Below are 25,289 nucleotides of genomic sequence, written 5' to 3'. Positions count from 1 at the left end.
ATTGTGTATGGTCTGGAATGACAGGACGCTACACCTCTATCAAAGTGTAATAGTGGTTTGTCATGGTATATGATTTGAAGAGGTGCAGACTGTCACTTTTTTATGTGGTTCGCTTGCTTGTCCCTCACATTGAAATTCCTTGGTACTTTTGGTGTGCAGGCTTTTGTCAAACCTTCCATCTCTAATTTGCTTTGCCTCTGTGTCTTCTGAGCTCAATCTAAGGTAAAAGTAGCCAGTGACATACCCAGGTTCACTAAATGACAACAGTCCAATCAGTTTGGCAATGCAATCTAATTTTAGTTTTCTCATTAAGTTTATTGAATCATACTGTATGAATGTATCAGGTTGCCTGAGCAAAACACACAATGTTACTGGCTGCATTTACACCTTGTTTTAAAATGAGGTCTCTATCCTGATACACTAGTCACAACTCCTATTGATTTGTGAGAGCAAGCAGGGAGGCGACAAAGAGAACCCATAGCATAGTTTACATACGTGTTTTAGGACCAGAAGCTTTTTTTTAAATGAATTTAAAACAGTAAGAAAACCTTCACAAACCTTGATTAAAAGGCAATCTTTATCCAGATATGTTATCTGGTTAATGAAAAGCACAATATGTAAAAGTTTGCAGTATGTAATGCAAACAAAAAGCAATCAAGAATGTTGGGAAGAATCATGTGAATTTGGTTTTTGTATTTGCTCTGTAATTCTCAACTGGGAGAGATAAAATTATCCCTGCTGTCTGGATTATGATGAAAAAGAGCAAAGAAATTATGGTTTAGGGGGTTAGTAACCTGATGAATTTTATGTCTCTTCTTAGATTGAGACATTCCTGCATTTCAATCTTTAAGGCGGGAAATTGATTGACTACAATGAAATCTGTATGAAACTGATACATTGGAAGATTATGATGCTTAAACAAAGTAAACTGGTTTTTGCCTTTTTTAAATCAAAATAGCCAACTGATAGGTAGCATATTTACACATTATTTTCATTTTTGTCCCTGTATTGGCTGCTTTTACATCATAAATTGAGCTATGGGATCAGAGTTTGTCCTCAGACAAATGTCTCTAATAAGGTTGTCACTCTTTCCCAGGCATTCATTAGCTGGTGTTGGGCTTTGTGATAACCTTTTCCTACTGCTGGTGACGGTGGCACACTGTCTGGAGGGGGAGGGGCATTTCTTGAAATGATTCACAGTGTGCCTAATGAGACGTCTCTGTTTGTCTGTCTGTCAGACATGTCTGAGATGGAGTCCTACCATTCCTATTCTCCCCCAGAGGAGAGGAAGTCCCGCCAGTCAGACCTGTCCTCCCACTCATCTAATGAAAGAGACAATACCAGGTACAGACAATCCGAGCACAGCATTAGCACTGGCACAATGTTGGTGGAAATAATGCATTATTAGTCTGTTTCTGTGTGTGTGTGTGACAGGGCAGAGCCAATCGGAACAGCCAAAGTGTCGGCCATGGCTTCCCCATTCAGAGTTCCTGAAGACCCACAAGCCTCTGAGCTTGACAAAGCTGCTCCACACACAGAGGAGCCTACAGGTAATCAACATAGTCCACTGTTCACTGTAGCTTGCCATGACAATATTGTGTTCTTCACAGTGACAGCTAGAAACAAACCCAATATAAGAGCAACACTTCAATTGAATGAAACAATTATCATTATCACCTTAGTAAATTAATTGATTAAAAATAGTTGTCTAAAGCATTTTCAACTTTTATTCAATGGTGATTCACCCTTTTGTTGTTTCTGTAGTCCAGGCAGTTTAATATAGTAAGCAGACTTTGCCAGTAGCCACAAACCAAGTAAACACACACACACACAAAAACAAATGCAGCAGATGTGTGCAGGTAGTCGCACATAGAGAAACAGCATATAAGGAAGAAGGAGTGTGTTAGATCACACTGAAAACTTCCCTTTGTCTTTCTTAAAATATCCAACAACACTAGTAAGGCTCAAGATTGTGACAGTTAAGTTAATCAGTTAATCAGTCTTGGATCTCTTGGAAAGAATGATGTGACTGTGCAACAGTACTGGGTGAGTAGTCAACATGAATAACAAATAATTTACTACAGCAGAACCAGTGATTCAATAAATAAATACGTTAACAAGCCTACATGGCAGTAGTGTCACATGACATTGTGATCCAGGTAAAAAAGGCCAGTACTTGCATTACTGTGTGTTCTGGTTTAGGATGCCACATGTTTTATTGACAGCTGGAACACCTTTAGCACCAAAATTATACAAGCTATAGGGATTTCTATAGGAACATCTCATCATATCCTGGAAACATTTTCATACTATTTTGTCTCATACAGGTGTTGTAACAACCACACCTAAGATTCTCATCCGACCCACTGCAGAAGATGAAAAAATATATGGGTGAGTTTTCTATCTTTATTTAAGGGAAATGAAAGAGTGTTAGACTGGAAATAAGTGTTACAATCAGTGACAATCTGGAGCTCCACAAGAAGTGAAGAAGTGTTACTTCCATTGCAGATTTGTGAAAATATCTTGCTCTTATCAAATCCAATTCTTTTCCTCATCTGTACTGACATCCTATTGCTTTAAAGTTAAAGAATCCCTCACTGTTCTCTGACCCACCCTGTAGTAGTTCAGCTACAAGTAGCTGAACTACTACTACTACTAAGTTAAGTAGCTGAACTACTTAACTTCATCTTAACTACTTAAAAGCTAGAGCTAATTTTTTAAAGTACACTGGTCCTACATGTACATGTGTTATATGAGCTGGATTTGGGAAGCAGGAAATTACAGAAGATGGACTTATGGTATTACAAAGATGTCTCCAAGCATTTTTATCTGGAGCTCCATTTTGGAGCAAGGTCAAACGAAGGTGAAAAGATTCTATAGTCATTGTTTGGAACTCGTTGCTGTGACATTGTGTCTGTTTATATGATGTTATCACATCCTGTTCATCTGTGGTGCTAGGTGCCTGTGTTTTTATGGAAGTGTGTATCGCTCTCCTTGCAGCACTAACACGGTGATGGTGAGTTTCCAGAAAGGGGACAGTGTTGGGCTGAGGCTGGCTGGAGGAAATGATGTTGGCATCTATATTGCTGGTGTTCAAGAGGGCAGTCCTGCTGAGGAGGAGGGCCTTCAGATCGGAGACCAGATATTAAAGGTAGCAGGTCCAAAGACAAACGCTTCTCATTCCATACAGTAAAACAAACCTTTAAAATGTTCTTTATTCTGTTTCTGCACATTTATTACTGCTAAAACCACATGATCTAGTGTGATAAGAAATATTGCTTTATTACCTTTGAGGTCATTTTCACTTCTGTCTCTACACTGTGCACTTACAGCATTCTTGCAATGTGATTCAGGCTTGGTGGAGGTACTGAAGGAAATCAAACTTTATAGGAGAAGATAAGATAAGATAATCCTTTATTTGTCCCACAAGGGGAAATCCACACGTTACAGCAGCAAAGTGGATAGTGCAAAGCAATAAAGGGCATTAAGTTAAAATAAGATAAGAGCCTAACAAAAGTAAAGAGCCTATCTAAAAAAATTGCAAATTCGAGTGAATGAATACGTTACATATTGCACATTGGGGATATTGCACAGTGTGATCCGGGTTTACTGGGAGAGGTGCTGATTGTATACTCAGTGGGTAAGTGCGGGTGCGGGGTACATATGATAAACTGCAGGGCTAACTAAGTTAAAGTTAGATTTACATGCGTAATGTGGTTTAGAAGACATATTTTTATGTTACAGTTTTTCTGACTATCAGTGTTTGTCGCAGATATTTGCAGGACACAGATGTAACACTGATGATTCTCGGTTGCCTTGAAGGTGAACAACAACAATTTTCAAGGCGTTGTGAGGGAGGAAGCAGTGCTCTTCCTGCTGGAGATTCCTAAAGGGGAGGACATCACCATCATAGCAAAGAGCAAACCTGATGGTAAAAGATTCCTATTACTATGTCAATCACGCGTGGTCACTCAAATTTCCCTTGACCTCAATACATCCACTGTTTGCCACAAGGCATTTGCAGAAAGTAGCATTTACACACGTAGATGTAAGTTTAGTATCAATCTGAGTCCATTTTTAGGCATTCATTTGTCATTAGTGTGCAATTTTACAATGCAGTTGCCTACAAATTGACAATATTGCTAAAAACGGTGTTTGGGTTTGTCTGTATTTTTTCTATTCATCTACTCTGTCTATTTATTTGTCTATCTTGTTAAATAATGATAATATACTGATGAGCAATCAAACAAAAGTGTTCATACGAGGAGTTTTAATTCACGCAATTGTAGCTTTTCAGAGAGAATGTGGCTGTGGCTGTGGCTGTGGCTCTTTGCGGTCTCTGTGTCTCTCTCTTGCTGTGATTTTTCTATGTAATAATGGCAATACCAGCTTGATTCCCTGAGGCTTTTAGACCAGATAAGGCTAATTGTTCCACACACACACAGAATTAGTGTTATATAATGAATGCATTGACCTCCTTGAGCTTGTGACCCTGAAAGAAATCAGCTTTAGCCTTTTTGATGAGAAATTATATTTTATCTTGAAATGATAACTGACATCAGGAATTAGACTTCTCACAGCCCACATACTCCTGTGAGGGGGAAAAACATTTCAAGGTTAAGGTACTAACCCGTGCTAATTAACTGTAAGTCTAAGTTGAGGATCAATTCACTCAATAGAATTAGTTTTAATTCATACTAATGCTGGCAATCAATTAGTCTGTATTTTCTTATTGCCATCAAAAAGTTTATATTCGTATTTTTGTTGTTCTGTTTGTCAGCAAGATACAGTATTTCATAAATAAACTAGGTGAAAACTTCTGATCTATAAAAGAGGGGCATGAAGGAAAACGTTTAGGAAGCACTGTTGTAGTGTTTATTATTGCCATATTGTCCCTATGATGACTCAGCCGACTGGTAATGAGATTTACACAATGTTTACACATGGAAATTTTTATGGGGGCGCTAGAGGAAAGACTGAAACAAAAACATCAGGATTTATAAATATAGCATATCGTAGTTGATTAGTAGTTGATGTTAGTGTAAAATGTTAGTGTTGTAAATCCCTTTTTTTTTTTTCCATGTAGCGTTTCAGGACATGTTTGTAGAGAGAGTACACAGGCTTGAGACAAATGATGAATAGAATCATCAAAAAACTTTTGCGGCAAAAGGACACTGGATGCCTGATCTTGATGAGTGGGGGTAATGCATGCAGTAGCTAACCAGTCAGACACCTTGCTTATAGCAACTGTTAGTTTGGTTGCAGCATGCTGTGTTGATGGGTAAAAGTCAATGTGATTGGCTGAGGATGAATCTTTCAACTTGTCCACATTTGTATATGTTCTGACACATTGGATTGCATTTCAATCCCAAGTTCTTAAAGCCGCTGTCAGTATCCAGACAATGTAACACTCAATAATAAATAGAAGACTGGTTACTCTGGTTTGGCAGGACTGATGACATGAGCAAAGTTTGGTGCCAAACTTTGAGTCAGGTCAAGTCAACTTTATTTGTATAGCCCAATATCACATACAATGGCTCAAAGGGCTTTACAGACCCACAACATCTGGAAAGTTCCCGACCTCGCCCAAAGCTCTCTGTAGGAAGACAAGGAAAAACTCCAGAGAATACCTTAATGTATAAGGAAAAAAAGGAAGAAACCTCTGGAGAGGCAGGGGGCAGCTTGGCAATGTGGACGGTGGGAGGTTGGTTGTGGTGTTTTGTTTGAAGTGGGAGAAACTTTGGTGACACTGGTTATGATTGTCCTGTAGTCACCACAAATACAGGTTTACACGACCATGGTCTGAGTAGTGAAACTGTATTCCTTCTCCTTTACCCACTGTTTCTTCACTTTCTATCCTTCTACTTCATCTGTCACTCCGTTCTACACTGTTATGACTCTAGTCTACAATGACATCCTGGTGTCAGGACGTGGGGACTCCTTTTTCATTCGAACCCATTTCGAATATGAGAAAGAAACTCCTCAGAGCCTGGCCTTCCTGCGGGGCAACATCTTTAAGGTGGTGGACACCCTGTATGACGGCAAGCTTGGCAACTGGCTCGCCATCCGCGTTGGCAAGGACAAGCAGCTGCTGGAGAAGGGCATCATTCCTAACAAAAGCAGGTAAGCTGGGCACCGGGAGATATAAATACCACAGTACAGGTATTTCAGGCAAGTCAAGAATGCATGTCAGGTTTTCCACAGGCTGTTTCCGGTTGGGTACTTGTGAAACTCTGTACTTCAACTCCAGATTACAGTGGCCCGTCCTAGTCACTGGCCACTACTGGCAATCTGAGCCCTTGTGATTAATTAAAGACCAGACGTCTGATCAGGTGTCCATCCAGCCAAACATGCCACTGCCCATCCTTTCAGCTCTATTCCTATCTGTTCCTCCATCAGCTCTTCTTTCTGTTTCATCCTCCTTTCACCTTTGCCATTTTCTCTCTTATTTCCTTCTCCTTTTTGAAGTGATACGAATTGGTGTTCTGGTGCAACAGTGTTGGACTTTAGATTTTCTATCTGCGCTCTGTTTTAGTGTTGCTAAAATATACATTCTGTATAGTGATCTGTGTTGATGGCAATCCTAGCCTTGGGTAAAGGATGTGCCAGTATCGTTATGTTAATTGTGAATAATGTTGGTGGTAAAAGGACCACCTTCCTGGGGATGTACAGCGGATGCTTTTCTGAATACCTTTGCTGAACCTTTACGTCCTAAACACACACAGCTCATGGAAGGGTGCACTTGATTTATTGTTCCGTACCTCTGTCCCTCTTATTTTTCATTGTGTTGTGGTAGTAGAACTGGCAAAAACGTCTACTTTCATCTCTGACCATAACCCAACAGTTTGTACATTACAGACTACCATCATGTTTTCGTGAATTTTGTCCTTATGTCCATGTAGGGTCTACAATTTTTATTTTGCCTGTAGTTTTAACTAGCTTTGAATGTAAATAAGATAACTAAGACTTGGTCCAACTTGATTTTCACAGGTCTTACAGAATCTGTGTCTTCTTATTAGAATGTATCAGAAGGTCAAAATCTGGACACACATAAAATAATGGAAAGTTAAAGGTTTGATTCTTCCCTGTCAGAGCGGAGCAGATGGCCAGTGTCCAGAGTGTGCATAAAACTTGTGCTGGTGACCGAGCTGACTTCTGGAGGTTGCGGGGTCAACGTACAGTGAAGAGGAAGGACCTGAGGAAGAGCAGAGAAAATCTCAACAGTCTGACTCTGGCCACTCGCTTCCCTGCCTATGAACGGGTGGTGCTTCGAGAAGGTGTGTGTAGTATTTTATATTCTGTATCTATTCTGTCTTTAATTTAATTCATTTTTATACAGTATAATATTAGAAAACAGAACCTCTGATCTGTGCTTTTAGTGTCAGAGTGTTGGATCTGGCTTATTTTTTACCTCTTAAACCTGAGGGGACCCAACAATAGGTTTTTGATGAAACATTTTTAGTCTAACATGGCCATGAACAGAAAAAAAAACACTGGATGTTAATGGGCATTTCCAGGTTCCCTGATATAAATACCATAAACCACACTGTCCACTGCGTGGCACTAGCACTGGGCAAATGGAAGGGATAGGAATGTGGTCTCACTCACATCGTGATCAGATTTTTAACCGGGAGTTGCAACTTCCTGTAAATGTGTACCTGCACCTGGAACCACAACAGTGAGGGTCCACACAAAGAAGGTAACTTTACTTTAATTGAAAAAATGGATCAGCCATGGAGCAAGGAGGAAAACCAAACTCACAGGCAGCATCCAGGTGGCCCTGCATTGATCAGTGTGTCCTTGCAGCTGGTTTCCGGCGTCCTGTCGTGCTCTTCGGTCCGATTGCTGATGCTGCCACTGAGAAACTGGCCACAGAGATGCCTGACTTGTTTGTTATTGCCAGTGAGTCGCTTCCTTTTTATTTGGATTTTTGTGTGTACATAGTGTGAAATGCCCTTTTCCAATATTATTTAATGTTGTTGGTTTTATGTTGTTCATTTGAAATAACTTTTGCATTGATCACTCCATCTCTACATCAGAAACTGAGCCCAAAGACGCTGGATCTGAGAAATCCTCAGGCGTAGTTCGTCTTAACACCATCCGACAAATTATTGAGCAGGTACACACTGTCAAATGTTCCTCCTCGTACATCATCATGTGTTCATGATGGTAGAAATCCTGATTATGTATTTCGGTATTAATGTGTTTTTTTAGTTCATGAACTGTATTAACAGTACCTTATGGTTCATGCTCTGCTGGGTGGAGATCACAAGACCAAACATCTCTAATTGGACCGACACAAACTTCTCCTAGCACACAGCAGCCACTTTTAAATACTCATGTTTAATTTGTTTTTGTACAAAGCAAGACAAAAATCAGCACTATGAATTATAATTTGATGCTGTGCAAATAACAGAATTATTGTCAATAATTGAGTGACAATGATTGCACTGATTCTATTCTGGAACATTGATCTCCATATGAGTGAGAGTCTGCAATGTCTTTGTTTATGACATTAGATAACAGGATAAAAGCTTGTCAGTGACTTCCCTGATCACATGTGTGTGTTACTCACTCTGTGCAGGACAAACATGCCCTATTGGATGTGACACCCAAAGCGGTAGACACTCTGAACTACACCCAGTGGTATCCTATCGTGATCCTCCTCAACCCAGACAGCAAGCATGGCATCAAGGCCATGAGGCAGAGGGTCATCTCCAATTCTAATCGCAGTGCTCGAAAACTCTATGATCAAGCTGTCAAACTGAGGAAGACCTGCTCACACTTATTCACTGGTTGGTATTTGACACGCATCACACACATCCTGAAATGCCACTGTTCACAAAGTTCACATAGAGCAGCCACTGCTTGGATATATGTTTACAAAATAGAAACCTATCAATGGATACAACCAAGTAGAAGGAATCATATCTATACAAAAGGGAACATTGCACAAGAATCAATAGCAAATCTTCCACACTCAATGATTCTCCGATTGGGGTCACTCAAGACCAGTTTTCAGTGTCTGTATTAGCTCTGCAAATAACTGATTGAAACATAGTTTTTGTACTTTCTGACCTAAAATCTCTACACACCATGCCCCGTAAACCTATAACCAAGAAACGTGCCCTAATACACACAACTTCAGGCTCTGGTTTGACCAATGAAAAGACTGGTGAGTTAGAGGTGAGCCCTGTTGCAGCAGATCCTGCAGGCTCTGTCTATGACGACAGCTAAGATGAAAGAACTCTTGCCATCAGATTTGCTCCTCACTATGGACGTGAGGTCAAGGCAGGGCATTTAAGCTACTCTATTGAATTTATATACTGTATTTCTAAATGTAACTCTGAAAGAAACCTCACCGGACGTCACTGCTTCTCAAAATTACAAATTTAAATAAAATCTAGAGGACAAATTTGTCAAGGACAAATCTATCAAGTTAAATGCAAAATCTCCATTCAGATGTCACAGAGACTAGGGAACGCTGGAGTGCTTGAAACTGACATCACCTACAATGACATCGGCTGGATGAACTGGAATCGTTCTGCAGCTCCCTCAAGATGGACAACCAAAGTTGGAGGACCTAGAATCCAGGTCCAAAAACGTCAGATATGTCAGACTCACTGAGGGTGCCAAGAGAGGACATCCCACCAAGTGCATCATGGATCTTATACCGACTGTATTGGGAGCATTTCACTTTTGAATGGCTTTTCAAGTGGACTGTGCTCACTGATCTCTCACTGGCAGGCGCGGTGACAGTGCCCCTCCGAGAACATTCATCACAAGGCTGCACTGTCCACAATCAGGGACCTCATTCTTCAACAATAACAAACCGATCAAACCCAGACTACGGGCCAGCGCAAACCATTTGATAGCATAAAATAGTGGTCAGTGGTCCATTTGTGAGGTTTTAGACTCTTTTGAGGTCTACTTCATATTTAACCTTACAGGTGATGGTTTTCTCTCCTGTCTGCTTATTCAGCTGTCATCAATCTGAACTCAGCCAATGATGCCTGGTATGGCAGCATCAAAGACTCCATCAGAGAGCAGCAGATGCAGACTGTGTGGGTGTCCGACGGCAAGGTATACACGCACGCACGCACGCACGCACGCACGCACGCGCACACACACACACACACACGCACACGCACACGCACACGCACACACACACACATTAATTTTACAGGCCTCCAGTGTGTTCTTCCATCAGGATCACAATATTAAGTTGTGCAGAAGAAAACACAGCTTGAACATCTTGTAAAGAATCGCATTGAAAAGTAAAAAGCCAAAAGGATAGCAGTGTATTTAGTTCATGAAAGCCCTATAGGCATTGTTATTATCCTTCAAGGACCCACAGTGCTTTGATTTATTTGATGTTATTTCTTTGACAGTATAAATCCAGAATTTTCAGTCATCACCTCAAATCAGAAGTGTTAAATGTGTTGTACAGCAGTAGTGCAGACAATCAGAATCGTAATTGTTGAAAATCTGCTTACTCAGTATTGTCATAGGCGGGTTGTTACTGAAGGTGCAGTAAATTGCACTGATTAATGGTCCCATCATAGCACAGACAGACCGACATTTACTGTTTAAGATTAGAAAAGAGATCTTGTTTCCGGATCACAAACTGCATCTGCCTTGAAGACAGACATGAACATATTTCAGTTGACGATTTAACCCACAAATACTGATATCGGCTCTCAATATATAAGAGAAAATACTCGTCTAGACTAGTCATGTGGATATTGAAAAACAATATAAAATGCCTGCATTCGTCAAGGTGGATGATCCCGCTGTTTGCCAATGATCAGCACATGTGACTGTGCTTTCAAAGTATATTGACTGTGTATTTTTGGGCAATACACTCTTGTAAATGTACGCCGTGTTTGGAACTGTTTTGGCTGTTTTGGAACTGGCCTCATTTACACCTTGCATTAAAATGAGATCTCTGTATCTGGAAACCTTATCTGGTTAATGCCATGTCAGGACTTGCATTCACAGCATTCATTGTAGTGTTCTCATTGCATTCTGATTGGATCTCAGTAGGCAGCTTGTTGGGTGGTGTGTGTGTCCTCCTTGCTTGTATCTCTTTATAGAGAATAACTTTATTAACAAGGTATGGTTTCCAATGTGAATGTTTGTACACATGTTCATCATGTAGTAGTATAATATATTGTATATATTGACTCATTGTTATTCAGTCATTCATCTGCAGTGACCTGAATGACTGTCATGGTTGTATACCACGTGTGTGCACGCACATTTACCAGATTACAGCCTACAGTAAACTATGTATGTATGTAGTAAGTGATTCAGTCTTCCTATTAGTCTGTAGTGGTCTAGTGAGCGTGTGCTCAGCCCTTGTTCTGTCACCTTCATAGAAGCCACTCTCAGCGTGCGCTTTGAGCATGCTCACTATGTTTCTTCCTACTTCCTGCCATTAGTGCTCTACAGCTCGGCTCTGTTTGTTTTTCTTCCTTCTCTCTGTGTTCTCGTGCTATCTGTCTGTCTGTCTTTCCTTCCCGTACACCCAAGATCCATCATGTGTCTCTTCTAGCTGGACGGAGTAGAGAGTGATCTGGACTGCCAGGACATAGAGCGCCTCTCCTTCCTGTCTGCCATGTCCGCTGACTACCTCAGCATGGACAGCCGGCTGACCTCCGACCTGGATGACACTGCCGATGAAGGTGGGGCCTACACAGACAATGAGCCAGATTTGGACATGCTCCACATATCCGCCATAAGCCGCTCATCCGAGCCTGTCACAGCAGAGGAGGTTAGAATCAAACAAACCTTTTCTTTTACTTAATGCAATTAAAATACTGTTTACTTGTTGTTAAACTGCATTTCTTCAGGCAGATAGAATAGAATGAAATATAACCTTATTGCGTGCTTAATAAGGGGTGATGTGAAGGGATGAAGGGGATGAAACTAGGGGAAAGCGCCCTTCGGGCACTTTGCTGTAGTTTATATAACACGACGACGTGATTCATCAGCACCAGAGTAAAAGAGCTATGAAACAGTGAGTAGAAGAAGAAGCAATATCCTTAGTTCACCAGGAAATAGTGAAACAGAACTATTTATCATGGCGCTAAAAGTATAAATGAATTACATGTAAATAAATGAGGACTTCAAATTGCTTTAGGAGTACATTTTTCCATATTCCCACATTCATAACTATGTCGGGTTGTCACATATCAAATTTCATATCATACCAAAATAAAACTTTATCAAGGTTTCGATGTGGTTGAATATTAATGTTATGCTTCACTTATTCCCATTTAGGGACATCATGATAATAATAATTATTTATCCTTTAATATAAAGGTTAACAATTTCTATTTGGGCTATAATGTGCGTGTCATTTATTAAGTATGGTTTATGTATGCAAGTATGGCTTCTTCATTGGTCAAAATCTGTATGAACCCTGCCAGGAGCAAAATGACTGACGAGCTATTTCAACTGAACTGGCTGCTATGACTCTGTATAAAATGTGTGTGTGTGTGTGTGTGTATGTGCGTGTGCGTGTGCACGTGCAGATCTTGCGCAGATACAGTCCAGACATCCGGGTTCGCATTAGGAAAATCAGCAGCCGGGAAGTTCTAAACAGGTCAAGCCCTCCACCTGTCTACCTACCGGAATCTAAGGTGGGGGACACTGTGTGTTTTTAATCCAAGAAAACACTATGGCAGCTAACATAGCACACGCTTCATCCTCATGTAAACTACTGAAAAAATGAGTGGTGCTGCTTGGTTGGGAAGAAAACACCTCTTTGTATTTCTTGCCACCACACTCTTTGACAATCATTGGCCTTCCTCAAGCAAGTCACCCTCCTCCTCATATATTTCAGTATATAATGCGACTACAAATGACGATGCTCAAACAAATTAGATCAAAACCTTCCATTTAAATAAACAAACTGACTAATCAATTGGCTGTATCTTTCAAGTGTTGATAACTTTCACATGGGGAGAATATACACTGTTGCCCATAAGATTGGAATAATTTTTTATTCCCACTTAATGGGCGACAGTGTATTTCAGATTTCATAGCAATAATACGTACCATCAAACTGAAATGTGTTACTTTTCTGTGATGCAGGGTTTTATGAATGATGAATGAAGAACATGTTACTGTTTGCCCTTATAGACAAGTTAAGGGTTCTATATTATGTCAATATTTCTCTGGTCTTTCTGCTCTTTGTTTTGGCTGTTGCTTGGTTTTGAATGTTTTCTATCAGATTAATTTAAATGTGTGCATCTGTGTCTTTCACTGTTAATATGATTACCATTGCAAATTTCCAGTGGGATCAACCATCATGGAATTCTCATGCAATACCATCTGAAAAGCTCCAACATGTTTGTTTTTTACAGTGCATTCCCAATAACACCAATCCAACTGAACTGTAGGGTTAAATTAAATGTAAAATACTTCAAACTAAAAAATACACAAGAACCATAACATTTGCATGATATGACCTGGAATTAGAAATAAAAAAAAAACAAGCCTATGTATTTCTTTGCTCTAACTACTTCCTTTTTCTCCAGGTGAAACTGGCTGTGAGGGATGAACCAATGCTCATATCGGGTTCCTCCAGCCAACACCCTCACCACCGTCAGCATCACCCTACACCCCCCAGTTCCAGCCGAAGTTATGACTCCCCGTCTAGCAGCAGCCCTGCCAGCAGCAACAACGACCATCCTCCCCCAATCTCCCACTCGGTCCTCTCCTGTGGGCTGCCGCCACCACCCCCATCTCGCCACCTTAGCTCCTTTGGCAAATCCCGGTCCCTCAGAGTGCCTCAACTCCCCAACACTCCCAAGCCGGGAAGCTGCAGGAGTACAACAGAGGCTGCAGTTCACTCATCTGTTGCTCTGCCCAGTACACCAATGATACCCTGTGGTCAACAGGAGGAAACACTGGAGGAGAGTCCAGTAGAGGACCCATCCACAAAGTCTTTCGTGGGAAAGATCAAGGCCTTTGAGAAGCTGGATCACTTTGCCCGAGCCCACAGATTGTTGGAATTGCAGGAGGCCCAGAATGCTAAGGTAGGTGTGGGAAATGGCATGGCTCAGTGTTTGGTTGGTCAGTGGTCCCGTCAGGTAAGGTTTGCAAAATACATGTAACCTTGTTCTTCCCGTCCCTCTTGGCTGTTTTTGTGTCTAGGTTGAAATCACTCAGAAACATCCAGACATCTATGCTGTTCCGGTGAAGACTGCCAAGCTAGATAATAGTCGTCCACAGCCTATTGGGTAGGCGCACTACTGCCACCGCACTGTATATCTAGGCTCCAGCAGGTGTTCTTGTGAGGTGTACAATACATGTTGTGGCAATGCCTGGTAACTTTCCAGTTTACCGTAAATCTGCGATAGTGCACCATGGAAAAAAAGAAAATTTACTCAGACACTCTCTGTAGACAAACATCTGTACTTGAATGCCTTTATTAAAAACATGATCGATTCCAGTGACATGCAGTGAGGTTCTAACCTGGTGGGGCGCTGGCTCTTCTTTCAGAGTCTGATTTATAAATAAGTAGGGTAAGGTACATATTTGACCAAGGAAGAACGTTACATTTCTAGCAGCTCAGAGAGAGAAAGCGCATTTGTTCTGCACCCTCTGTGTGTTTGCCATCGCAATCCCACAATTCATACTCATTCAATACAAAGGAAAGTATATACAATCCGTGACTAAAGTATAAGAGCACATCATTTTAAGTCCCAACTTTTTAAATGAAATTGTTTGTATAATGCAATGAATTGAATGGAAAAGCTAGTGTTTCAGCGCATACCATCTCTGTGTGAAGAAAAGCAACAGCAGAGCAAGCATAAACCTGGGGTGCCACGCACGCCCCCCTCAGTTAGGCAGAAGTACTGGCTGCCTTACCGCCTGCATTTTCAGTGAAGTTTTATGTCAGATTAGCAAGACTAAATATGTTAAACACATATGTGAAACGCATAACCGAGGCTATGGAAAGAGATGACATATAATATATGCGCTCAATCCAGTTTGTGGGGTATTGTGCAATTTGAAGTGAGCTTATTTCGTCACTGCCTCTCATCCCGTCTCTCCCTGTATTTGAACAGGAAATACGGAAATTCAGTGATCGACTATAAAATGATTGGAATCATACAGAAATTACATTTATAGTTTAGATCAGTGGACAAATACTTGTTTTATTCTATTGTATTATCATTTGTTTTTTGATTTTCTTGATGACGAGTGAGGCAGAGCCTCACAGGGAGACAGGTGACCGCACATCCCTGATTGATTCATCCTCAGGCTTCAGGATCTCTTAAATTCTCCAGTAAAATTACAGCATATAGCCTGAGCTCACATCACTCACTCAATCATATTGATCTATCCAGGGTCCGAGGAAGCAAATTAGCTCCAAACCCTGGTTCTTCCACTAACGTGCTTCACTGCTGGGATTTGGCTTTGATGTCCATTTACAAACCCTATTGGGCTTTGGAAACCTGAGGTGTGCATCAATTTGTTTGGGGAAGCACTGGTTTCCTTCAGTTGTCTTTCCATGTGGAGTGTTCACGAGCAGTTGATGTGTCAGCCTGCTCCAGCAAGTTCTAATTATTTCTGCAGGTCCTGTATTGTTGGCTTTGTTTTTTTTTTTTTAAATATCTCCACTATTGCAGTTTGAGCTCTTGGTGTGATATTTGCAGGACATCCAGAATCACAACAGTATTAGAATTACACTTTACTCCAATACCATGGTCCAGTAGAGCTGCAGATTAGCAGATTCTAGTAGTACAGAGGCTATTTTCTAAGGAAAGCTGCAACTTGTATTTCCTGCATCTCACCAGCTCCAGCTGCAATCCTGAATCCCAAGGTCATCCGTCGTCTAACGAGGGACGTCCCCTCTACCCCAGCGATGAAGGCAAGGAGAGGACGGCACAAGGATACTACACAGCCAACTCGCACCAGTATCAAGACACTGAACTGTAGGACCACCACGCAGCAGCTGTGCTCGCCCTCTCATTCATGTACCCACATACTGCACATTATATTTCCAAAGCATTACACAATTACCTACACAAGTCAGCTGCTGACGTGCAAAGGACTCTTGCTTCTTGAAATTGAGAGTGAAACTTTTTCTCTTTGCTTCGAGGAAGTCAAATCTCTACTGTCCATCTGGATAGGAACTCACTCTCCTCTGTAATTAGCTTTTTAAGATATAACTTCTCTTTTTAAGTTGTATTTGATTGTTTCTTTTTTAAATACCTCTTTTAACTCTTGAAACTGAGTGATCAGGAACCACTTGTTTTCTTGCCTATGCAACTCTTCAGTTTGTGCTCAGCAACTGAAACTTACTTACTTGCCACGAGTATTGTCCAATCACACCCCCACAAAAACCTCAACAAACCAACATATGAGCTTTATTATCATTATAATTTCCTGTATTTGCCAGCTATGATGAAAAAAGTTAATGTATATATATATAAATATATAGAGATTATTACATACATATATATTATATCTAAGGTCAAGTGTTTATACTCTGTCTTGCATTCCTTCGTATATGATAATGCCTGTGTATACATATGGTATACAGTATATATCTATACATACATAAAAATATATATTGTATGTATATTGAAAGAGATATTCTATATAGCAAGACTGGAATTTGTTACAATTTTTTGAAGTGCCTTTTACTTTTCTTAGTCCCATGAGGTTTGGGTTGTCCTTCTAACACCCCTCAGCCACCCAGCAAGACTAAAACCTCTGCTGCTGTCAAGCTTTAAGGGAAACCAGGGAATCGATGACACCAAAACCTTAATGCTGTCCCCACACAGTGGACTGCTGCTGTTTGCCTATCATTACAATAGTAGGCAATAGCAGGCCGCTCAAGTTGAAGTCTACAAGATTGTTTGCCATCTTTCATGCTCAGCAGTCACTGTTTTAATGTTTTTTGCACTACAATTCCAAGCCAGAAATAATTGTTCATCGTAACAATGTGGCCAGTTGTGTTGACATTGTTTGCCTTCATTTTTGCGTTGATACATTTTGAGTTTCTGGAGGTGACACTCTTTTCAGTCTGTTTAACCATGGTGGTTAACACTGCCTATGCTAAGAACCTGTAAAGGTCTGCATCCCAGTTAAGAGGCTGCCTCCACTAGTCTGAAAACTGTCTCATTCCAAAGGCACACATGCATGCATGCTGATCCTTTTCACTCTTAAAAGTGCTGCAATTCATTCAGTCCACTTCAACATGTAAAGCTGAAATCTGACTACATCATACAGTATATCCCAGATATACATATAGTGGATCAACTAGAAGCCATTGCATATTGTACATCACCAGGCTGGTACAAAGGGTTATGACAGAAACATTAAAGTTATGAAGCAGAGACTTTCTGCATTGTCTGCTAGATTTCAATCGTGTTTTTTTTAAACTATTTTGTTTTTATTTTGTTTGCTTTTCGGGTATCATCAGAGGTGTGGTTACATGAGTTTGACTCAACTTGGACTTAAGTCACAAGTTTGATGACTCAACATATTCCAAATTGAATTGCAAATCGACATTGATACCAACAACCAACGACGTGGCACCTTTGCCCCAATGCAAAGGTTGAAAAATGTCCAGTGACACTGATTTGGTTAAAAGGAAATTCCATTAAAACATGTTGTAACTGTTGATGAAGCTAATTTACTGACATATTGAGCATTGCAGAGTGATTTGATTTAAGTTTTTCTGTTATTTCAGAGAGAAATGGATAATTTGTAGATGTGCTGATGTCCCCTTGTGATATTCCTGGCACAGTTATGAAGGCTTTTAACTGGGTAATGATGATGAGGTGATAATATTGAACATTGATTTATTTTATTTGTCAGGTTTTGTTGTTGGGTCCTCGATGCAAATATGTGTATATAATGCAGACGTTTTACAGCCAGAGAGTGAACAATTCATTTTTTGTATATTGTGCATATGACTCAAAACTCCCAAGTTACATCATTGTGACTTGATTTGAATCAGTCAGTCTTGACCTTTGACTTCCCTAGCCTGATTTGGGATGTAAGTGCCAAAACGTACTGACAGAAACTTATTTTTGAATTGCAAAGCAACGACTTGGTGCCCCCTCTGATGATGATAGCCAAGCACATCCTCTATAGGTGGTCTTAGTTTGCAAGCGCAGGTTTGGTCAACTGACATTACCTCTCTGAATCTTGCAGCATAACAGAGTAGACTTCATGCTTTCAAGTAAGTGACTCCTGAATGGAACACAGCCTGTCTTTGATTCCAAATCAACATGAATATATTTTCTGTGTGCCAATCGACTTTTCTCAGCAAAACCTAAAACCTGCAAGCCCTGGTGTTTGTAAAAGCTGTCATTAAACCTGTTGAGGCAGTTTGGATTGTTCCACCAGCCACAGGGAGTAACAGATGAGATGAAAATATTACTGATGTCATGTTTAACTTCTGAAGTAACATGCTAACATAATGGAGGTCACCCTATGACCTAAAATGGCCATTAAGAGTGCACGAACAATCATCAAATGTGGAATAGGATGCAATAAACTGGTTTGTGCTAGTAATAGCAATAGTAATTTTACCTATTGAATGAAGTAAATCATTCAGTTGTGTTTTGGGTTTCTCAGTGTGTATTGCCAACCCTCCCAAGACAGCCATTGGTTCTATTGCATTTCTGTATGGCCTGAAAATCCGCTCCTGTTTTTTACTAGATGTGTAACTGATCACTTTGAATGAGAAAACGTTTTTTGACTCAAGACTTTTGTCTCAAGATAGTCCACCAAACTGAATCTGTACTCAGAACTGCATTACAATGCAACATTTATGTTATGTTCTTTGTAATGGCTTAAACAACTGAGTGTCAAGAGTATATGCTAATTGATTTTAACACAGCAGTGAAATAAAACAACAATGCAGCAAATACACAATGAAAGACCTTATAGCAATAGTTGGGACATATTTGACATGCAGTCACAAGGTCTGTGGACCTTTGAATGGACTATTATGGATACATGGATCACATATACAAAAGCCTGAAAAAGTTAGATAGTTTAGTTCTAAGTTAAATTGGATCCAAATGTGTTTACTGTTGCCCCAGAAAGTGTTTTCCTGTTGACATTTGTCCCTGAAACATCTTTTATTAGGCTGTTTCACATGTGTGCGTGTTTGTGTGTGTGTGTGTGTGTACGTCAGTGCGTGCTTTTGATCATGTGCATGGGCACGCCTACGTATGTCAGTAATATTGATGGATTCATACTAATTATTGAAACTATGACAACTGAACCAACTTTCACTTTAGTAAAGAAGGGGTCGATAACGTCGATTCTTCATCTTCTGTGTTTTGTGTAATCTCAAAACAATGTGAACAGGAATCACTTTCCCATTCATTTCTCTCCTCACAGCCATTCATGGTAGAGCATAGATTTGTAAGCATGGACACTGACAAAAAGATGTAGAAACTTAAATCTGCCTACCTTTTCACCTCACCATATACATACAATGACACATTAATATAAGCATATTTGATCCTATTACAATTTTTGCCACATCTGACCGGCACTTACGGATACGGAGTCCTTACGTTATACATGAGATGATGGTAATGAAAAGTATTCATCTGTTGGACATTTTCTATGGTTTCACCAGAAAACACTAAATAAAACAGTCTAAACCACATACATCTGTGCCCTGTGTTTATTTGTGATTGAGGATTATTAGCAGTTTTGGAGAAGCTACTCATTATTTAAAGTAGTTAAACTGCAGCCAAGCTACTCTTTCTAAAGTAGTTGGCAACACTAACAAGTATTAGCACGTGTGTGTGTTTGCAATAACAGTGATAACAGTGACTCCCCTTTGCAACTTGGCAAAGGCTACACCACTACTTGTGGAAACAACATAGCAAGTTGCTAGAAAGGCAACATTTATTGTATTTTATTTTTTAAACTACTGAATAAAGTACATTCATGGTGATAGCTAGCTAATCCACAACACTGCAAATCAGACAATGAAATGTCGTATACAACCCCCTGATTAAAAATGCATAGACAATGCTACTACTCTGTATATTAGCTACAATTTGTGTTATAAATGAACCCAATTATAATCCTCCCCTTTGCACAAAGCATTAGTCCATATGGAGCATCAGAATCTGTAACACATGTTCTCTTTTTATTGCAGACAGACCACTTCAGAGTAACGAGTTGCGGTTGGAGTCCCATTTTCGGCCGGAGCGCGGCAGCAATGTGCCATAGTAGCGCCTGGTGTCTTGGAAATTACACGAAGAAAAAGAAGACGACGGCGTAAAACACTCGCTGCCATTGGTGAGCTGAGTAAAAGCCCCCTCGATTGGTGGCAGGGTTTCCCCATCAGCTATTGTTTACTGCTTGTAAAATATTTGTGTGGCTGTGCGTAACGGTTGCCTAAAACTACTGCCACTATTTGAAAACGGAGATTTAAAACAGAACTTGAACGCGCCTTAAGTTTTACACGGTCGAAGAGGTGTTGGATAGGATAAAAAAAAACAACAGTGAGGGGCAGGATATTAACGAGGTTGGGTGCAAGTAAGCAAGTTACCCTTTGTTTAACAAATTATTTTAACAGGGGTGTTTTCTAAAGTTTATTGTCATTACAACCGGTTGCGTGAAGCAACGATGTGCACATATTTGGTACATTTCGTACATTTTGCCGTTTTTGTTGTAGATTATCCATATTCAGAAACAGTACACTAGCGAAGTTGCATGGTATAATATCACTGGATACACCAATTGTGTGCGTTACAGCGTACATGACTGATGACCTATACATGCATGAATCAGACAATAAGTTCAACAGCAATAGATTTAGGATCTAACTGGAATAAAAGTAACAGACTGGTTGGTATAAGGTCGGTGTGAGCTAATCACGTCTGACTGGCTGTGTTCAGTAACAACACAGTAAAAACTCATTTATTCTGGTACACCAAGAGTAACTGCGGTCATTTTAAATCCTATCTTACATTAACTAAATGGAGAATAAATGAACAAGGGAACATGTCCAATCTCAACTCTTACAAATGCAGCTTTGCTCCTAATGTAAGTGAATGATCCTAAATTGTATCCAAATCTTAATGGAGGTCTGGCATCCCTTAGTGATGGCGAATGGCTGTCCACCTCTTCTGCTCCGTTCATTATTCAGCTTTTGATTTATAAACAACAGCCAGTGGTGATTTCAATTTCAGTTTAAAATCACCCAGAATTCCTTCTGTGCTCAGGTCATTTAACTGAAAACCGATAGTCTATCTATTTATGTCTAACCAAATATTATTTTGTTTTTCATTGCAATATCAAATTATTTTACCGTCAATGTTTAATGAACTTTTTATTGCAGTGATAATTCAATGTTTCTGCAACACAATGTGAAACTTTATTCGTATTTAAACTTCAGGGAATCATCTGATGAAGATTGGGAACTGTGCAGAAGTAAATTAGGGTTCCCAGGATGTATGTAAATATTGGTAAATATCTACATATTTGTATGTATCTAAATGTCAATTTGTAAATAGTTTGACGTGTTTTTCGTTGTGTTTCTTTATAGGGCTTTTGTTCATTATATATTGTAAATTTTGTTTTGTTTGGTCACCATATTGATAAGACAGGACCACCCACAGTGTCAAATGTTTTATAGGTTGTACTTAATTAATATTTTTTTATTATATTATCACAAAGCATTATGTAGTCATAGTTCACATTTGGCAATAGCACCAAATTTAATTGTGTGTGATTGTGGTGTGTAGTTGAGATATACTGTGTCAAAATTACAGATAACATTTTTTTGGTGTTTATTATAGCCAGAGACCCTCTTTATGTTTTATGATATTTTAGAAAGGTTTTCTGTTAATTTATGCTAAATAATTGACACTCGTTATAATGTATTTATATTTTGTATGGCACTTAGGTGGAGATTCTTCAGCTGTCATGCCAACATTTAAGCCGATAAGTCCAGAACGGAGAAGACAACAAAGCGCTGAATGTATGAAAAGGATGCGGCTGAATGAAACACCTGAGATTGCTGAGAAACGGCGTGCTTCCAACAGAGAGAGGATGCAAAGGTACAGAGCGGATGACACCCAGGCCACCACTGAAAAATGCCTTGCTGCAGTGACAGAGAGAATGCAGAGTCACAGAGGGGAAGGGAGCCAGGAGGCTACTGAGAAACGTCGTGCCTCAAACAGAGAGAGAATGCAAAGGTATAGAGCAGAGGAGACCCGTGAGGCAACTGAGAAACGTCGCGCTGCAGCGAGAGAGAGAATGCAGCGTTATAGAGCGGAGGAGAGCCAAGAGGCCACTGAGAAACGCCGGGCTACAAACAGAGAGAGGATGCAAAGGTATAGAGCAAGAAAGAACCAAGGCCTACTAAGAAACGGCTTGCTCCAGTGAGAGAGGGAATGGAGAGGCATGTTGTAAGATAGGACAAATGTTTATGAAATTTTATGGTGCTGTGTCTTGGTCTTGGGCTAAACTACAATTGATTCAATTTTAAGGCAGATCCAGGAGTTATTTTCACGTTTGTTATCATTGCGAGATTGGGCATTCATTTTGGTCAATTTATTTAAAATGAATACGTCGACCTTAGTGAAAACAATCAGCCGCATGTGTCCCTTGATCAGTTGGTAAGGAGAAACAACAAGGTGGTTTGTTCGTCCAACCCAAGTTAGGATCCGGGGCTGGACAAAACACTTCACAGCAACAAAAGAGAGAGGTTTCCATTCAGACAGACTGCCTGATGAAGCTGGTTGGTTGCTTTAATGAATAATCTTTTGGGAGTGAAAAACCCAGAGTGTGGACTACCTCTCTCTTTTGAGACTATCAATAGACTACCTGGCTTCTATCAGGATAACAATTTGCATCTGGTGGTCAAAAATGCAATTTCAGCGGGATCTGGCAAAGCCGGGTGCCTAGCAGGGCAACAAATATGTAACTACCACCAGCATGTAGTTGAGATTTGGCTGATTCAGTAAAGTACAAACAGTTTTAATGTATCGTTGATAGCTACAGAGCTGGATTTAGAACACCACCATTATTTAATTATTGTTGTCCATTAATATTTCAACAAACTAATGAAGAGAATAGGTCAAGGAGTAAGATGGAAATTGTTCATTTTTGATTACCACCACACCTTTTGTGTATGTACTTGTACACATGTATACTTGCACCGCAACATATAAATCTTCCAATTGAAGCTATATCCTAGGGGTTTGTATACATGAACAAAGAATCCAACCACAAAAGTCAAATGTATATAGGAATATGTGTTTTGGGTGTTAAGAAATTCTGAGAAAAATGTTCAGCATTGGCGGAAGTTTTTGCTTTTTACTTTCTTTCTTATAATGTCCGAATACAGATAAACAGTCTTGAACTTAAATGATACATGAGACGCAAATACGTTTTATGCGAGATCAGGCTCTTCGGGCACAGAGCTTAAAATGTCACAAAAAGCTTAAATCAAAAGTTATTTCCTGATCTTTGAAGTTTTGAGGCAGCCCATGTCTGTTACACAGTAAAATATAAATGAGTTAGATTGTTTCACTGATTTAGACGAATGGAAAACAGAAATATCAGCCTTAAGAAATGCAGCATTTCACACATCAGTTTGAAATTGGAGAGTAACAGAAGCCTTCTCTCAACATTTGGGTAACTGTTCACTTACTGGGGATATCAGGCAAGTTTTGCTTTGAGGACTTTGTTTAGTCTTTATGGCCTTCAAATGTCTCTGCTTTTACCAGCAGGAGCTCCTAAAGGGATGACCTCAGCTAGGCTCCTGCTATTATTTTGTGCTGCTAATTTCCCCTTTCCCAACCGCAAAACTCACCACAAATTAAACACTCCTGTCTTTCACACTAAAACCTGAAGTTCAGAAAGTAAACCTTTGACTTTTTCTTGGAATTACCTTCCTCTTCTCTTGTCATAACAGCTTACGTTGCACTGGTCAAGGCGAAAGTGAATGTGGGGAAGGAAGTACTCCACAGGCCGAACAGAGGGCAGAATGCAAAGTCATTCTGTTGTAGATGCGTGGGTCTGACCCACATATGTCCCTGCCGGTGGTCTTGCCGGGTCTGCATAGACTTCCCCGTGTCATCTATGTTCTCATCTACATGTCATATTCATGCAAGACTTGTGGAAAGAGGCAGATGGTGTCTTTACTGAATGCATTTTCTAAATGCAATCAAGTAATTTCACATCTCAAGTTGAAGATTTAGAACTTACCTTTCAAATATCTGGTTATTAATAAAAAAGGAAGTGATGTTTACAATTATTCATTGTCATTATCCAAGGTGTATTTACAAAGGTTTTTATAAAGGACACTGATGTAAACTGCTCATTCTGTCCTCTTGAGATTTATGTCATCGATTCTGCCCTTGTCCCGACACTTGTACTTTATGGCAAGATGTTACTTTTTTTTTTTTTTAAATACTGTACAGTCGAATTTCTCCCTTTTGTATGAGCATGTATTGTTTGGCTTTTTAAGTTACACTACCAGCAGAGAAAATGGTATTACATGAGCAACCGGATTTTATGATCCATAGATGTAGACATGGTAATCATAAAGTCTCCGATTTTTGGAAATTGAACCAAACAATACATTGAAAAAAAACTAACAGAAAAACATGATGTACTAGATATTTTTGTGATGTTTAATGTGATTTATATTTATGTTCTGATACCCTTGCAATATGTTCCTGTGTATTCTGTTCTTGTTCATAAAGTTAAAAATAAAAAACAAACGAGGCACTCAACTTGTACAATGGGCATAGAAATCCTTTTTTGTATCATGTTGTCATGGCAATTATTTTTTAATTCCACTCTGACAATAATGAGAAACAAGACAAATCTCTTCACACTTTATTAATGCTGGAGCATGACGCAAATGAAGGCAGGCTTACAAATGCATGCTGAATGGGTGAATGGAGCCTTTACACGCCTAGTTCTACATACATCATCTGTCCTTGTTCTCCATGATCCTCTGAATCTCAACATTTGGTACACACATCTGTTCTTTCTCTATCTGATCCCTTCACTAAAGTCATCTTGTACTGAGAGAAAAAGCATAAATATAGGAACAAGTATGTATTGTTCTATGATTATTATATTATATAATAACTTCAACATTTCTCTTACGCAAAAATTAATAGCAATCAATCCGGTGCAAGCTGACCCCAGAAAGATAGATTTTTACTTCTGCCTTCGATGGTTGTCCCATAAACCCCTCGCCACCAGGAATCGGTGTGAAAGTCAGAGGGAAGTGATCCAATCGACTCGAACGTGAGTGC

General features: G+C 39.8%; 1 protein-coding gene and 1 long non-coding RNA gene across 3 annotated transcripts in view; both read left to right on the top strand.

Moving 5' to 3' along the window:
- LOC143012134 (tight junction protein 2-like) overlaps positions 1–19,305 on the top strand; it is a 46,142-nt gene extending 26,837 nt beyond the window's left edge. Inside the window, exons 8-23 of the mRNA XM_076165197.1 lie at positions 1,239–1,344; positions 1,435–1,550; positions 2,328–2,391; positions 3,001–3,151; positions 3,823–3,931; positions 5,904–6,123; positions 7,093–7,277; positions 7,807–7,902; positions 8,040–8,119; positions 8,585–8,795; positions 9,983–10,083; positions 11,558–11,776; positions 12,540–12,647; positions 13,548–14,048; positions 14,167–14,252; positions 15,816–19,305. Coding sequence (XP_076021312.1) covers positions 1,239–1,344; positions 1,435–1,550; positions 2,328–2,391; positions 3,001–3,151; positions 3,823–3,931; positions 5,904–6,123; positions 7,093–7,277; positions 7,807–7,902; positions 8,040–8,119; positions 8,585–8,795; positions 9,983–10,083; positions 11,558–11,776; positions 12,540–12,647; positions 13,548–14,048; positions 14,167–14,252; positions 15,816–15,957 — 2,495 coding nt within the window. The 3' untranslated portion in view covers positions 15,958–19,305. The remainder of the gene's footprint in view (positions 1–1,238; positions 1,345–1,434; positions 1,551–2,327; positions 2,392–3,000; positions 3,152–3,822; positions 3,932–5,903; positions 6,124–7,092; positions 7,278–7,806; positions 7,903–8,039; positions 8,120–8,584; positions 8,796–9,982; positions 10,084–11,557; positions 11,777–12,539; positions 12,648–13,547; positions 14,049–14,166; positions 14,253–15,815) is intronic.
- A 1,004-nt stretch (positions 19,306–20,309) lies between these two features.
- Positions 20,310–24,755, top strand: LOC143012127 (uncharacterized). Of its 2 annotated transcripts, XR_012964983.1 has the most exons (4): positions 20,310–20,544; positions 21,407–21,476; positions 21,917–22,346; positions 23,933–24,755. It is a non-coding gene; the product is annotated as an uncharacterized LOC143012127 (long non-coding RNA). The 2 variants fall into 2 exon arrangements; XR_012964982.1 differs by having other exon boundaries at positions 20,312–20,544; positions 21,917–24,755.
- The last annotated feature ends 534 nt before the right edge of the window (positions 24,756–25,289 follow it).

Source organism: Genypterus blacodes, unplaced genomic scaffold, assembly GCF_046128005.1.
Source record: "Genypterus blacodes isolate CSIRO-AG114 ecotype Tasmania unplaced genomic scaffold, CSIRO-AGI_Gbla_v1 ptg000141l_1, whole genome shotgun sequence".
NCBI lineage: Eukaryota > Metazoa > Chordata > Actinopteri > Ophidiiformes > Ophidiidae > Genypterus > Genypterus blacodes.
The sequence above is the reverse complement of the archived record's forward strand: the minus strand, read 5'-3'. Positions and strand labels throughout refer to the sequence as shown.